Raw genomic sequence first — 16,104 nt, forward strand, 5'->3', positions numbered from 1 at the left:
TAACAATGAAGTGCTTTGTCATATTGAAATCAGACTATATACCATCTCACAGGAACAAGTCAGTATTCCAGTAGCAGTACTACAGTTTACTTCTGCAAATGTAAGGCTATTCTTAGCTTTGCTGGTTTGGGCAGTCACATTTCTAGGACCGGAACAACAGTACTTTAACACCCATTGGAAAATTCTTCAGAGTTCAAAAGAAAAATCTGTCTATGCAGCTACAAAGACTGAGAGAGGGATGCAGACATTTTATTCAATGGCTGCTAACGTGTATCTGAATTCACTCTGTTTAGGAAAGCACCTTACATGTGAAATGTCCTCAGAATATTGTTCTTGGGGCCCCCAACACAAGAACGACATGGAACTGTTGGAGCAGGTCCAGAAGAGGGCCACAAAGATGATCAGAGGACTGGAGCACCTCCCCTACAAGGACAGACTAAGGGAGCTGGGGCTCTTTAGCCTACAGAAGAGAAGGCTCCGGGGGGACATTGTAGTGGCCTTCCAGTACCTCAAGAGGGCCTACAGGAAAGCTGGGGAGGTACTTCTTATACGGGCATGTAGTGACAGGACGAGGGGAAATGGCTTTAAACTGTAAGAGGGTAGATTTAGACTAGAGATTAGGAAGAAATTCTTTACTGTAAGGGTGATGAGACACTGGAACAGGTTGCCCAGCGAGGCTGTGGATGCTCCCTCCCTGGAGGCATTCAAGGCCAGGCTGGATGGGGCTTAGAGCAACCTGGTCTAGAGGGAGGTGTCCCTAACTATAGCAGGGGAGTTGGAACTAGATGATCTTAAAGGTCTCTTCCAACCCAAACCATTCTATGATTCTATGATTCTATGATTATAGAGAATCTCAATGGTTGGATTTTTACAGTTTTTGTTGCAGTATGACAATACTGCTATACTTTCATCTGTTGAATGCAGAAATTCTTGTCTCTTTACAGTTTAGTACCTGGTTTTCAGTCTTTGTGTGGTGGTCAGGGGACAGGCAGAAATAAGTTGTGCACAATATATCATATAGTCCATAATGCCACCAAACCATTCATGATTGTAAAGTTTAGCTCAGTAGCAAAATATGCAGTAAAAGGTCATATTGTGATAGATATTAATGACCTGTCTTCACTGAATGGAACAAACAAAGTAGCATTGGCTTTTGGTATTTCTGCTGCGAGGTGGAACAGATCTGAGAAGTAAGGCACATTATAAGAAGTAACTTAATGAATATAGAAACTTCAATGGATTACTGTTTCTGTTACAGTTTCTGTATCTACTGAAGTCTTTGGTGGATGGTGCAGAACTGTTATCTGTGCATCTTTGTGCATTATGTCTAAGTTTGGGGTTTTTTTTCTATTCAGACCACAATGTCATCTTTATGTTGTGATGGGAATAAAGAAGCTGAAACATACCAAGCATAGTAATGAATAGTCTGGTGTAAACACATACTTAAATCATCCCTAATTTTGATAGCTTCAGGAGATAAGAAAATAACATAGTAATGCATCACCAAATTCTAAGTGTGTTTATGGTGAAATGTCAGACCTGAGTATGTTGATGGTGAAATGTCAGACCTGAGGGCAAAACATTTCATCAGTGTACACTTAACAACATGAGTTTTCTTCTGAAACTGAGAATTACTTTTAAATTTCTATACAAGCAAAACTGTCATTGAAACAATCAGGAGATATGTCTATAAATGAAAGCAGGTGCTTTCATTTATAAAGTGAGAAGGTATGTTTTACTCCAGGGCATAAGCTTGGGGAAAATTTATGATGCTAGTTTTGTCTTAAAGATCTGGCAAATTCTCAAGAACAAGAGCCTTCGTAATTGTGCAAGGTCTGTTCAGCTAGTAAGCAGTCTGGATCTGAGTCTTAGCTAAGGCAGGTCAATTTCTTAGGCAATCTTGATTTTCGCTATAGGGAAGAGTTAACAGCAGTACTGGCCCCACTGAAGTCAGTGGGAATGTTGCCAGCGATTTCCGTAGAGCCAAGATTTCATTCGTCTTTAGCAGAGCTATTAAATATAGTACATAGCATAAACTGAGGGAAAAAGTGAAAGTTGCAAATAAGGAAACTTCTTCTGGATTCATGTTAATGATTCTATAAATGCTTTCTTACTAGATTTTTTCTTTACAAGAGCTAAGACAATTTATATTACCCCCAAATAGACACCTAATGACACCTTCTTAATGAGGAATCTAAAATCTTAGAATAATGCTATTTTTTTACTTGCAATGACGCTATTACTTACATGTGTAAGATAGATTGTAATGACTGGCCTGTATGTTTGTGGAACATTTCAGAAGTAAAATTATGGAATAACTATCCAAGCAAATGTATGTACCTCCTATTCAGCTGGAAATTTGGCTGTCTGTACATTTCTAAGTTTAGAGAAAAGAATGTGAAGGCTATTCTGAACGCTAACAGTACTCTAATACAGATGACTGTATAAGATGATGCTTTTAAATAAGAGAAATAGAATCTAAGCTAACATTGGCCTGAATTACTTCACATCACATTCATGTGAACATAATGGCTCACAGTTGCTAGTTTACAACAGCTAAGTTAGCAAGTTTATAACAGCTAACTATAACATAAGCTGCAGCTTATGCAGCTTGTTGAGGTTTATGGAGCTCAAAATGTTTTACAGGTCAGGTTATTCTTACAGATAAAACGAAGCACAGAATTGTAAAGTATTTTGCCAAAAGACATCTCGCAAGCCAGAGAGAATGCTGGAAGCAGAACCTCTGTTAAAGACTGCTCAAATGTGTTATTTACCAGGCCATGTTTCTTCCATCTAATTATATCCTGAACAGTTGGGTATTGCAGGGTGTGAGGGGTCATTTTTTTGAGAGGAAACTGAGCATGTTTTTTCTACTTCCTTTTAGTGTAAGTTGCTGCTGTCTGTATGTCACATCATCCTTCTGTACAACGCACTGGGGACTATTCTTTCCTCTATCTGGAATATCTCACCGATCCAGTTCCAAAGTGTGACTACATCTAAGAACAGTTGTGAGATCATAGTCAAAAGAAATAAGTAGAAGAGTGAAAAAAAGTAGTTTGCTGGAATAATCAGATAGTACAGGGCTGGTTGGTTAGAGCTTATTTTTAAGTGGAGCCTTAATTCTGCTGCTACGTCTGCTTCCAGAACTCAGCAAGGACCTAAGATGGGAACATCAGAGTAGTCCCTGACAGACAGAAAACTCAATTTTAATGCAAAACTAAAAATAAATTACAGTACTTATAAAGATTCTGAGATAATCTCCTCATCTGCATAGGCTGTTCCTAATAATGTAGGATATACAGGTGAAAATGTCTGCCCTGATTACCATGAACCACAGGGTACATATAGCATGGGATAGTTAACCCATTAGTGTTCATTTCATGGGTCTAGTATGTTGTGTTTTTTTTTTCTTTTACAGCTGTCCAAAGGTATTCTGATTTGTCCACCCTTCTGATTAAGAGCCAGAGTCCACAAGCTTTGCATATCCTACATGTCAGCCAGTTTCTATAGAACAGTGCCAGAAAATATGGTAAGTCTATAATATTTTCATAGAATCATAGAATCATAGAATGGCCTGGGATGAAAAGGACCTCAAAGATCGTCTAGTTTCAACCCCCCTGCTGTGTGCAGGGTCACTAACCACTAGACCAGGCTGCCCAGAGCCACGTCCAGCCTGGCCTTGAATGCCTCCAGGGACAGGACATCCAGAACCACTCTGGGCAACCTGTTCCAGTGCGTCACCACCCTCTGAGTGAAAAACTTCCTCCTAATATCTAACCTAAATCTCCCCCGTCTCAGTTTAAAACCATTCCCCCTTGTCCTATCACTATCCACACTCGTAAACAATCGTTCGCCCTCCTGTTTATATGCTCCCTTCAAGTATTGGAAGGACTTTTATTTCACTTTGCTAAACTACTATAACTTTTAAATTAATTTGTATTAATGTGTCATCTAATAGCCATCACTGAAAATTGTATGTGCATTGGCTAAATGCAAGCCCCATTCCTTGTGTTAACATGTGTTTGTACGTAGGCTGTTCTGAAAGTAATGCCTCCTATTTATTTCCATGGAAACTTCGGTCACATACCTTTGCACCATACACACTTCAATATCAGACCTCATTTTGTCAGACTGCTCCTCTGCTGCCATCTGTTGCATGGCAACAAAATGTATGGTGGGATATATGGTGGGAAGGTTCAACCTCTACTGCCATACCACCAACGTTCACCTCAGACATCGTGGGCCAGCATAATAAAATAGGAGGCACTACTTTTGGAACAGTCCTCATAGAATCAGGACACCAAGGATGATCTTGGCTTCCTGAGACATTACAGCCCAAGTCTATAAAGTCTATAACATGTGGTAGATGAGTAAATTAAGTTTGGGAATCTATTAAAGAATCCAAGGAAAAGGAAAAGGAACAGAGGCTGTCTACAAAGCTAAAGGAAGAGAAGGAAACACAATATACATTAACTTGTTACAGAGCTTTATCAACATTAATGCTGTTTTCTGCTGACTGGCTACTTACATTATCCTGAGTTTAAATCTCAGTTTTTATTGGTGAGATAAAAATTTTCTGGCAGAACTGGGACTGTTTGCAGATGGATTGCTTTTTTCCTTATTAGACTTCTCAAAAAAAAACATTCATAATAAACACAGCAAACTCATAACATAATGAAACAGCAGTGAAAGAAATAGACTTTAAGTGACCATGAGGAAATATAGAAAACTGTATGTCCCTGATTTTGAGCTGTTAATTACTCCGGAATTTTATTTATGCAAATCTGAAATGTCTTGTATTCACTTGTGTATTTTCTCCTTTCCAAAGATCACTTGGTCACATACTTGGATATTGTTTTTGTTTGACAGGGATGGAGCTCAGATTTATCAGAGATGTCAGAAAGGGAAATGGCTTTTTGCCAGAATAGCCATTTACTTTATTGATGGCTTTTCCCCAACCTTTATAATGAGATTTCATTTTTGTTTGAACATTGAAACTAACTACTGGCACAGACATTGATGGGCAAATTTAAGTCACTCTCTAAGAGACTGCAGTAAGAATAATGACTGATTCATGTTATTAGATTTCTGGACGCCCCAGGCAGAGTCTAAGGCAGATACCATTGTCCCCTCCAAGCCATATGTGCATGACTAACACCACTCTACATCTTATGTAAACTGAGTCCAGCCTTCCTAAGCCTCAGGTCCTGCAAAATGCCTTGACTGTTCACACAGAAGACTAGCTCTTCCTGGAGTGACATGAGAGGGTCTAGAAGGGGGAAGGAAATTTATGGGATGTGGGAGATCTGAGAGACTGCAAGGATGCATCTCTAGAAGGAGAGCCAGGAAATACCTCATGAATGTCAGACTGACTTATCCCTGAATTCTACAAGTAATGCCACAAGGGAAATGGCATGGATCATCAAAGCATTCCTTTATCCCCCAGTAAGCTCCTCCTTGTCTAAGAAGCAGACATATTAATAGAAAGCCATTACCTCTTTTGAGTGTCCAAGATAGCTATACTTACGTTTTTCTCAGTCAGAAAATAGAAAGTAAGCAACACTTACAAAATGGATATCAATTAAAAAAAAGGTAAAAACTCAAAATATTTAGAAGCAATGATGTTTAAAAAGGCTCGGGTTTATAAGTCTCAGTCTGGAATATTAAACAAAAAAAAGTTGAATTCTGCCTTGGTATTAACAAACTAATCATGCAAAGAGGAAAAAAATGTTCAGAGATCAATCTAGCAGTGAAAGGGTTAGTCTGTGTGAGGAAAGCTCTATAAACAGTCCTCTTATGTATTTGAGCTATAGAGACCAACTACATTCCCAGGTTTAGATACAAGCATCTGTATTGCTACCCATATGGTATATGTGGCTTGGGCTAGAGGAATTCATATTATTTTATATAATATGTTTATATGCAGAATATGCATATGTACATATTTGTATAAAGAGCAGTTCAAATTTAGGATGGTTAAAAATTTCATCTGACATTGCAGTTATTCTGGAAGGATTCCTGAGCCAGATTAGCTGCAGGATGCCATTCTAAACCAAATGGGATATGGGATGGTGTCCAGGTCAGCCTTCTTGACACAGTTGGAAGCACAGTTTTGTACACACTAGGGAACAGAGCAGGCTCCCAGTCCTCCTGTCTTCCCTTGCTCATCTTGGGCCTGGCACAATTCACACCAGTATCTATTTGGTATGGACGATCAGTAGTCTTGATTTTGAGAACAAAGATAAGCCTATGGCTTGGGGTACAAATTGGCTTATCTAAAGGGTGATTTTATTCCAAGCTAATCCCTAGCAAAATATGCAAGTGCATATGAGTTGACCACAAGCTACATTACTCTAAGTTACTTTGATGGTCACTTAGGATGCACAAAGCACTGAATACACAGTGATGGTAACTTCACCATGAGTACAAGCTCTGACATCTATTAAGAAAGAAGCTAGATTGATTTAGACTCAAAATAACCAGTAAGTAGTCATTTGTGATGTCATTAACGATTTCAGAAGATAACTTAAGATTGTTGTGTATCCATTTCTGAAAATTCTGATGTGAATTTTCTGTAAAAGGTGTGTTGTAGTTCAATCAAAGAAATTACTGCCCATCCAGGACAGGCAAGAAAATCAGAATGGTGTCCATAAACCTTAAAAATCAGTTTCCAGTAATAAGTTGCTAAAAAATATAAATAAGCCAAATTTCCAATGTTAAAATGATTATTTGACACAGTTGCTTCCATGTCTTTTGCATAGAGAAAGCTTTATTATTACAATTATTTTTTAATTTGAAAAAGATTCAGGTAGTTTTTTCTCCAGCAAAGAAACTGAATGCCAGTTGTACTTCACACATACCAATGGTTGGAACTAATTTGAATGGATCATCTGTGCTCCGATAACTATGGATTTGCTTACTGTAGAGTCTGGGGACTTATTTTAATGCTGGGAGATGGACTCCATGGACTTTTCTTGATCATTGTGCATCCATAGCAGTGAGTAGACTATTATTCTTTTTAAGAAAGAAAAAGAGGCCTTTTTATGCATCTTTGGTGTAGCGTATTTCCTTAATGAGAAGAAAAGTTTGCTTCATTTTTTGCCATTGGGGTCAAGAAGTTTTCTTTCAGTAACAATGGATAGATTTAATTTCTAGGTGCACCTGTTTTCTTCCCAGCAATAGGGAAGATAGGACAGTTTCCTTTCCTTCTGCTTTTCCCTCAACTTCTGGTACAAATGAGTGGAGAGGAAAAAGAAAGTGGGATGTCAGAGCTGCAGTAAACCAGAAAGGCTGGAAAGCACAACAGCTGGGAACATTTGTAAGCTTTGTTCACCAGGCAGACGTTAATGCCCTTACATAGTCTTGTTCAGGCCACTTCAAGAACTGATGTTCAGATGAAACTAAGTAGAAAAATGACAACTGTGAACCTGCTGCCATAGATGGTAATGGATTTGTTGGGGCAGTTTGAAATTCTTTGTCATTCTTCTTGATTGTATCTACTCGCTACAAGACCCTTGGAAATGACTTATGCAATGATTTGTTACACTGTCATTACTCATTAATCTGAGCTTCTGCAAATGATTTTTATTCTTCTGAAGTAAAAATAAAATCCTAATTAAAGAATTTGTTTGTTTTAAAAGCTACACAAAGGATTACAAGGCTTTTGCAAACAGATGTAAGAAAAAATGCGGTTGTGCAAAATGTTCCCTCTCATAAGCCCTTACTTTCCATTGACTTCCAGGAGCTTTGAATTGAGCCCCAAGTGCACGGCTTAGCTCACTACAGAGCTTGGGGTCAGTAATTAGACTCACATATACTTGAAGCCACTGAATCTGATTGTAGGTGAGAGTGCCAATTTATACTGGAGATGTGTATTAATATGAAAAAAGAAAGGGAACCAAAAACTATTATCAGATCTTCAGATGGCCATAGCTGTTAGGGTTTCTAGAAATATTTCTTAAATTCTTACTTGAATTTGAATTTCTGGTAAACAACTTGTGGTGGCAAACTAAGCAGGAAGAAGGAATTCTTACTCTACAGATGGTGTTAATCAGGGAAAGCCCATTTGTGGACTAGCTATTATGTGTGACTTTACATTGATTCAGTAAAACTGGTGAACTTCTTTATATTCATCTTTTATCAATTAGGAGCAGGTTTAAAGTAATGTGAAATAAGCCACAATGGAACTGACTCCAGGGTTTCTGTAGAGGAGACACTGCTGTTCCAGTCAAGCTGATGCAAACTTTAGACAAGGTGTGATCTTTGTTAGTTGCCTCCTGCAGTTGTCTGGTGTGTAAAAAACTGCAGCTTGGAGGTTGTGAGGAAACTACCAAAGTCCCGCTGTAACTGATGCAAGAAGACTTGAAAACAGGGTATTAAAAGAAGAGGCAGAAATAGATGGGTGTGTGTAGAAAACTTAAACAAAAGTACCCCTGAATAAAGTCAGTCCTCCTTCTTCACATTTTTTAAATGGCACCCTACAAATGAAATAGGAAAAAAAAAAAAGGAAAAAAAGAAACAGTGGTCAAAAAAGGATGATCTGAGCAGGATATGTTCATGGCATGTTCATGAGAAGTGGGGATTGGACTCAGTTCTTTGATGTGTCTTCCTGCAGTGAGGAGGCACTAGCAGAAGATGGATGAAGCTGGGTTCAGAGGGTACGAAATGAAATCGTCTTTCACACAGGCAGTGGAAGATCAGTGTAAATCTGTTGCCAAAGGATATTTTGGATGATAAAGGTTTACGAGAACTCACAGTGAGACTGGATAAATACCTGGAATAGGAATTCACTGAGGGCTACTAAGTACACAGAAATTACATTGCTCTGAGGAAATCTTCCAAACTCAAAGCAGCTGGAGGCTGGCAGGATAGCTGAGAGAAGGCTTTCCTTGGTCTTGCATTTCCTCTGGTGACCACTTGCAATCATTGCTGAAAGCAAGCTGTTGGGCTAGTTGGACCCTTGGCCACATGGCCATGTGTTCTTTTCTAAGGAAAGAACCAGGTGCAGAAAAAAATACGCATACTTTCAACTCTTAAGTGTCTTAAATGCTTTTTTCCAGTTTGATGTTTTGAAGAGATACTCACGCACATTGAATTATTGAGTGCTCACAAAACGAATAGTCCAAACAGAGTACCCTGTGGCACAATGGCCAAGCAAACATAAAGAAACTTGCAGTTGCTCCTGAGCAAAACTGGCAAAGCGTAGTGGAGTGATGAACTCCCTGTCTGTTTCCACATGCATTTGCATGTAAACATTGTCCCCACATTATCTGAAAGATCTTGGCAGCAACATAGCCAGCTGGGTGCCTCCAACCCAGCTCTGCCTTTGACCACTATCAGTGTTTGTGTTACTGTTTAAATAAGATAATGGAGGAGGGTCGATAGAGCAGCACTCTATCGACATGTTTTACCAGAAGTAAGAACAGAGGGTTTTTTTTGTGTGTGTTAGGTTTTTTTTGTTTTTTTTTTTTCCCAGGTGAAGTTCATTTAGAGATTCTAGAATATCTTTCCTTTTTAAAATCCCTTGTATTGAAAAAAGTTATTGCAGAGTAAAATCCGTGGAAAGACCAAGGAAGGGGGGGGGGGTTGAAAGTCTCCTCTCCAGAGGTTAAACCTTTCCTCCCCTGCTAGGTGGTTTCCTTTGTTTTGTTTTTCTCTGCTTTGCCTTTGTTTGTGGCTTTCTCCCATTTGGCTCCAACAGAATTCGCTGCGTTTCTCGCGCACAGAATCAGACAGGCCGTCCCTAGGTTCATGCTGAGGATCTGTAAAGTTTTCCGAGCCGAAGGGAGTCGCATTTACAGCCTGCGTGGGGGTGGCGAAGAGAGAGTAGGGGTATCAGCACAACAGGGGCTCTGCCTCCGAGCCGCGGTGCTGCTCAGTTCTGCTGAGCACTTGCAGGCTGTGTAATTAACCGGGGAGGCAGTGAATTAAATCTTTGTAAAGCCCACTGAGTGGGGGGGTTCCTGCGAGCTCTTTTCCAACCGGTCTCAGGCGGCTGGGATAACATCAGCCACAGCAGCGACGGCAGCGAACGAGAAGCGGGGAGAGCCAAGCCCCGCTCGGTGCGAGTGCTCCCGCCGGCCGATGGACAAGCTCCGCGGGGCCCGGCCGCTGCGGCTGCTGCTGCTGCTTCTGGCGCTGCTGCCTGCGCTCCGGGGCCAAGGTAAGTGCGGGAAGCGGCACCCAGTGCGAGCGGACGGCGGGGTCCCGGCGGGCTGCCCGAGCAGCGCTGCCTGAGGGGCGAGCGGGACCGCGGGGCGGGAGCAGGCTTAAGGCGAGGGGCCGCCGGGCTTTCCGCCGGCTTTCACCTCAACCCCCTCGTCCGTGCCCATAGACGTCCCGGGCAGGGTTTAAAGCGCCGCTGCCGCGTTCCTATGAGGAGAAAGGCGTGGCGAGCACCGCGCCCGAAGCTCCAGCCCGGCAGGTTAGCTGTGCCGCCCAGGGCGCAGAGCCGCTGAGCCAGCCGCGGCGGAGCTCCCGGGGCGGCGGGGGTGGCCGGGCGCGGCCCGCCGGGGTTCGGCAGCCCCGGAGCAGTGACGTGAGCAGCCCCGAGCCCGGGCTCGGAGAGAGGGCAAGTGTGAGCCGCCGGGCACCCGGCTGCACCCCAAAAGTGGGACTTGGGTCCGAGGGCGAGCTCGGGATCTGGCCGCAGCAGGAGCCAGTGAGGCAGGGCGCAGGCCTGTTAGACATAATGTGAAACGTCCGAGGGGCACTGCGTGGTGGAGTTTCTGAGGAAGGCGAGGACCTGGGTCCTGGCCCTGTCTCTATACGGTGCACGTATTTCCCTGTTCTCTTAGCACCGCATCAAAAGAGGATATTCGTTTGATTTAAATCAGCAGAGTATATGAAAGTATAACTGTTAAGATATGTCAGAGAAACTACTTTTCATGCTGTGACGGTGAGTTCATCATAGCTAGCAGCTAAATGGCATCTGTCCAACTTCAAGGGGCCGTTCAGAGCCCAGCCTGGATCATCCTGCATGCCAGGCAAACATTTACAAACACATGGCCCCCCGGCCTAACGACAGCAGACAAAAGCCAGTGAGGTAATTTATTATTTACTATCACGGTATTTTGGCTCTTGGATTTCCCAATTGCACAGCAGTTGTCACAGCCATCCTTTGAAATACTTGCCTTGGATGGGAGATGTTAGCCGCTCCTTTTAAAGACAGAGGAACAGAATAAGGAGGGATTGGAAAGCAAAGCTGAGTGCTAAAATCCCAGGATAACTTCTACTTTCTTTCTGAGGACAGGGTACATTTGTGGCTTTGATGCTTCACAGTGAAGGGACGTAATAATATTGAATGCTGAAAATTGCTGTAAAACACTGAATAACTTCACTTTGTAATTCAGTGTACCTTTAACCTTAGTTACTTCGCTACATTTTAGAAAAAATATAAATCATTTGATGTGTAATTTCAGGTTTTTGAAGTTTGCTGCAAATTATAGACAAATTTGGCAATAAAAGGTGTGTCAAGTCTTTATTCTCAAATAAAAATCAGAACTCTAATTTCACTGGGAATTGCTATGTCTTTGGAATTCTAAAACAGTAAATTAGATAAAATTAGACTTAAATGTCTAAAACCAAATGAGGATCCTTGTTTAGGGTACTACTTATTGAAGAGAAGACTTTGTTGAGATGAAATGTTATTCAAAGATTTAGATATGCTATGGAAATTACTAGTAATTGTAATCACTGTAAGATATTTTTTTCTGCTTTCTTTCACAAGGCCATCTGTGTTTTGCAGGCAAATGAACTAGTTACATGGCGAGCTCATGTTGTTTGAGTGTATGCTGTTTGGGGCAGAGTCTGTTTCCCTCTGTGTGAGTAGTATAAAGATGCTTGGGATAAAGGCAATCTCTTGAAGGCTTTAATTATACAATTGCCAAGTTACTATATCAACATATTTCTGAAATACAGCCTCCTCATAATCTTGTTTCTTTCAGTTTTCTTATTTGCTTTTATTTTCTAATGGATTATCAGATCATCAATATCTATTAATTAAAGTCCTGGGGTAAGTTCAGGGGAACTACCCAATGCATGTGAAGATAGAATGTTTATAAGAATGTGTATACTTAATTTTATAATGCAGCTTCATTTTACTTTTAACATTGCATTTTTACTATAACAATTTTTGCTTATGGTATGAACTGCCATCTCTACTGAAAAGGATGGCTTAGTCACATCATTATGTCCAGTCAGTCTATGAACAGTTCACCCTCTCACTGTGTCTTTGGCATGTCTTGGTACTACACAGACAGTTTAACTCACTAAACATCTGGAAACATGTCTATTCAGTGTGAGCTTATAGTTTGTAATAAAAAAAAAATGTTCCACTGAGTTTGTGGAATGAGTTTTATTTTAAGATCATGATTTTTACATGTGCTTTTATAGCAGTAAATTTATAAGAAATATGTGGGTGGAGTAGGACTTACAAAAGGCTAGTTTTATTCTTTGTTGCCTGCTATCATAGCTTCAGTCTTCCTAATCACAGAATCATAGAATGACTTGAAGATTATCTAGTTCCAGCACCCCTAAAAATCATATACCACCAAAAAATCTAATTCTAAAACATGGGTGCTGTCTACCTCTAAATTAGTTTTCAGTTGAATTTCCTTTTAATAGACCATTTTCAGGCATGATGTTTTTATTGCAGTCAGGGGAAGAGCAAAATGTTGAACTCTTGTTTTTCATCTCCATAATTGAAAGCAGACGTGTTTGTCAAATCCAAGATGAAAATCCATAAACTAGCTTATCAAGTTACTGCAGTGTATTTATATGATTCCTTAAGATTTCAGGCAAAATCTGATAGCAAGTCAGTGGATTTTCAAAATTTATTTATTGCTATGCATAGCCTATTCTGCAAGCTTCATATCAAATCTACATGTACTGTCAGTCAATAAATAGCTGTGTAAAGACCAACTTGTTCAGCAGTATTTTTATTAGCATTTTTGAAAATGAAGGGTGAATCATAGCTCTTCCAGAACTTGACAGAAAATGGACCTGGGACCATAAAGGATATAAATTCATTTTCATGAGTTATGGATAGACCTAAAGAAGTAGGTGTCAAAATCAATTTGATAAGCAGAATAGGGGTCTACTATCTGCAAAGAATACTTGTAAAGAACACAAGAGGAATGAGACAGAGAAGGTCAAGAAAGAGAGAATTGAAATCTAAATTAAAAAATCACGGTATGGACAAGAATTTTCATGGTAGAATAAAATGGCTTAGTGTAAAAAAGATAAATAAACAAAGTTTGTGAATACAAGTAGCGAAGAATGGTGCTTGCCAGTGACAAGGAATAAGGAAAATGAAAGAAGTTGAGGAAGGAAGAAATTAGCAAATAATTTTAGCCAGAATAGACAAATGTTTTTGTAAAGCACTCAGAAAATGTCAGGCACATGTATTTATACATGGATTAGATGAAAGCAAATAGGTCAGAAGCCGGGATTTTAATAGTTAATTCATTACATGTAAATGGAAGAGTGGATAACATTGCTCCAGGATAAAATGTGTAAGTGGTGGTAAAAGACTAAGAAGACTCTGCAGAGTCAGAAATAACAGAAAGGTTGTCCACAAAGAAGTTAGTGGAGGAGTCAGTAGGAGCAAGAGGGAAAACACTGAAAGAGGTTACATGAAGCAAAAAGAATATGAAGGAGATGAAGGAGAGGAAGGGTCAATAAAGATCAGTGAAGAGCCCTAGAAAAATGTGAAGAATTCCTGGGCATAATATGGTGTTAGTAAAACATAGCTTAGAAACAGGAATAGTCAAAGTAGTATCTACAAAGGCAATGTACTGGGTATTTTACAGTGACAGGGAGACTGCATACAATTAGGGAAAAATTATGATAGTAACTTGCCAGTTTATCTGAGAAGATGATGATTCTTATCCTGCTACAATCATCTCTGGCAAGACAGTACAACACTTCAGTAAGACTTATGCTGAAATTATTAGTAAAAGTTGTGTTGACATTCTTCTCTTGTTGACTGAATATGACAATCTTCAGTGCTAATGCTTTCCTCGGTGCACTGGCACATCTTCTGCTAATGCAGTCAATGAAACTACTTGCCTTCACTTTAAAATAAAAAGTAACACTTTTTTTCCAGCACTTGTGAGTCCCCTGTCTCTGCTTTGTGCTTAGTATAACCTGCTTTAGACTTCTTAAAGTTTTTAGAAATTGTCTTCTGGTTTTCAAGTATGTGATGCTGGATCTTGAAAAGGAACCAAACAAGAATTTCTAAATTCTCAGGAATTCTCATTTGAACTCATTTCAGTTTATCAAATTTGTTTTCCTTCAGAAAGAGCTGAAAGACACCTCTGATAAGGATTTACATATTTACTGCTCAAGTATAGGAAGTACAGGAGAGTCATATTATTTTGAGAATTATGGTAGCACCCACAAACAACCAATAGTGCACAAGCTTGTAAGATGTTCCTTGCTAAGGAGCTTTTAATATGTACTAAGCTCTGGAATGATATATTGCACAAATGATACCAGCGCTACATCCATTTGAAATGTTACTGTCATTCTGCTCTGAAGCTCTTACTGCTGGCTGAGTTCCAGGTTCAGAGTACTGAGTACTTCTAACGTCAGTACTTTGGAAGAAAATCTGTAAGAGCTAGACAGCAATTTGCAGTTCAATATACATAATTTGACTAATGAGGAAAATATAATGTAAGACCATTTTAGCAATGTCTCCAAGAGAACCTTTCCTAACTCACTGCTGTATAACTATATACAAAAAATGGATATTTTCTTCAGGTTTCTTCCATATTCATTAGTTACTAGAACCTTGTCCCATTGTGCTATACATTTTGTCCAGTCTGTATAGTGTCTGCAGACTATTCTTTAAATATAACAATAGTAGAAAACTGAAATCTTAATTGTATATTTTCCATAACCATGCTTACAGAGTAGATGTATGTCACTTAAACAGTATATAAAAACATTATTATTCTTGCTGATTCTCTGGTCAGATGAAAATAGAGAGATCCCAGTACGAAACTGATTTTTGTGCAACCATTTCACATGAGAATGTGGAGGAATGTTTGAGCATGAATTTGTTTTAAACTCTGAGATGTACTGCTCAGTCATATTTTCACATGCTTCCTATCTCAGTTGCCTTTATTTAAATATATATGTTCACTTGGACTTGCTCCAAAGCTATTTGAAGTCTGTCTAAAGACTGTTACAGTAGATTTTGGATCATGGCCTTTATACAAATGAACAGGGCTAATAATAAATAAATTATAGCATCTTATATAGAACTTCTCAATGACATATTCTCTGAAGATTTGAAATGAGAAATCAAGTGAAGATAAAAAAAAAAGTTCTTAAATGAGAAAGGGAAAAACACTTCTTAGGATTATTAGCACTGTGTGAAGTAATTTTTTTTTAAAGTTCAAGGTTGGGGAAGCATCCTCTCTTGGCATTGTTATGAACAACTGAAAAGAAGTCTGGCTAGAACTACCAGATAGTATGATTTCTGCCTGAGAGTTGTGGGTACAAGATAACTTCTTATGGGCTCCTCTATCCTTGTTTTCTCTGGCATTTTGATATATGTATAGGATGCCTTATGGTTTTCCTACAATAGATGGAGTGTTTTCCAATTTTTTTGTATGCAATTATAGAACTTAGGCCAAAAAAAAAAAAAAATCAAAAAAACCCACACTTAGTATTTACTTTCTCCATCAGAGGAAGTAAGGCATGTTACAAAAAAGCATTGCCTCCCTTATCACTGAACACATCAGCTATCTCATCCCCAGCTGCCACCATCAACAATTTTAAGAGCTTCATTTTATAGACTGCAAACAGACACACCTCATAAATTGAGGTTTGGTCATATTTGAAAAATCCCCTTAATTGTGTGATGACCACTGCTGGTGCTACCAGAGCCACATTCCCCATAAATGAGTGTTCTCCAGACCAAAGAAAATTTCCAGTAAAATGTTGGCTGTTTTAAAACCAACCACAAAACACTCTAATGTACCAGGCATTTCCTTTAGGGTGCTGCTGCTTTAGTTAGTATGCTGGCTGGGTTTTCTCAGTAATCTCAGCTGTCTTGAAATAATCACACTCAGATGAGAATTCATCTGAAGGTAG

General features: G+C 39.5%; 1 protein-coding gene across 3 annotated transcripts in view; it reads left to right on the top strand.

Moving 5' to 3' along the window:
* The window catches only part of FBLN1 (fibulin 1), a 100,076-nt gene continuing 87,482 nt past the window's right edge, over positions 3,511–16,104 (top strand). Inside the window, exon 1 of one of the 3 annotated variants that reach the window (XM_021393120.1) lies at positions 3,511–3,529. Coding sequence is in view for 2 of the 3 variants with exons in the window: in XM_021393110.1 (XP_021248785.1) it covers positions 10,084–10,162 (79 nt within the window). In the remaining variant the exon portion in view is untranslated. Of the gene's footprint in view, positions 3,530–9,564; positions 10,163–16,104 lie in introns of those variants that run through there. The other 2 variants (XM_021393110.1, XM_021393099.1) reach the window with 2 other exon arrangements.

The sequence above is a fragment of the Numida meleagris genome, chromosome 1, assembly GCF_002078875.1.
Source record: "Numida meleagris isolate 19003 breed g44 Domestic line chromosome 1, NumMel1.0, whole genome shotgun sequence".
In the NCBI taxonomy this organism is placed as follows: Eukaryota; Metazoa; Chordata; class Aves; order Galliformes; family Numididae; genus Numida; species Numida meleagris.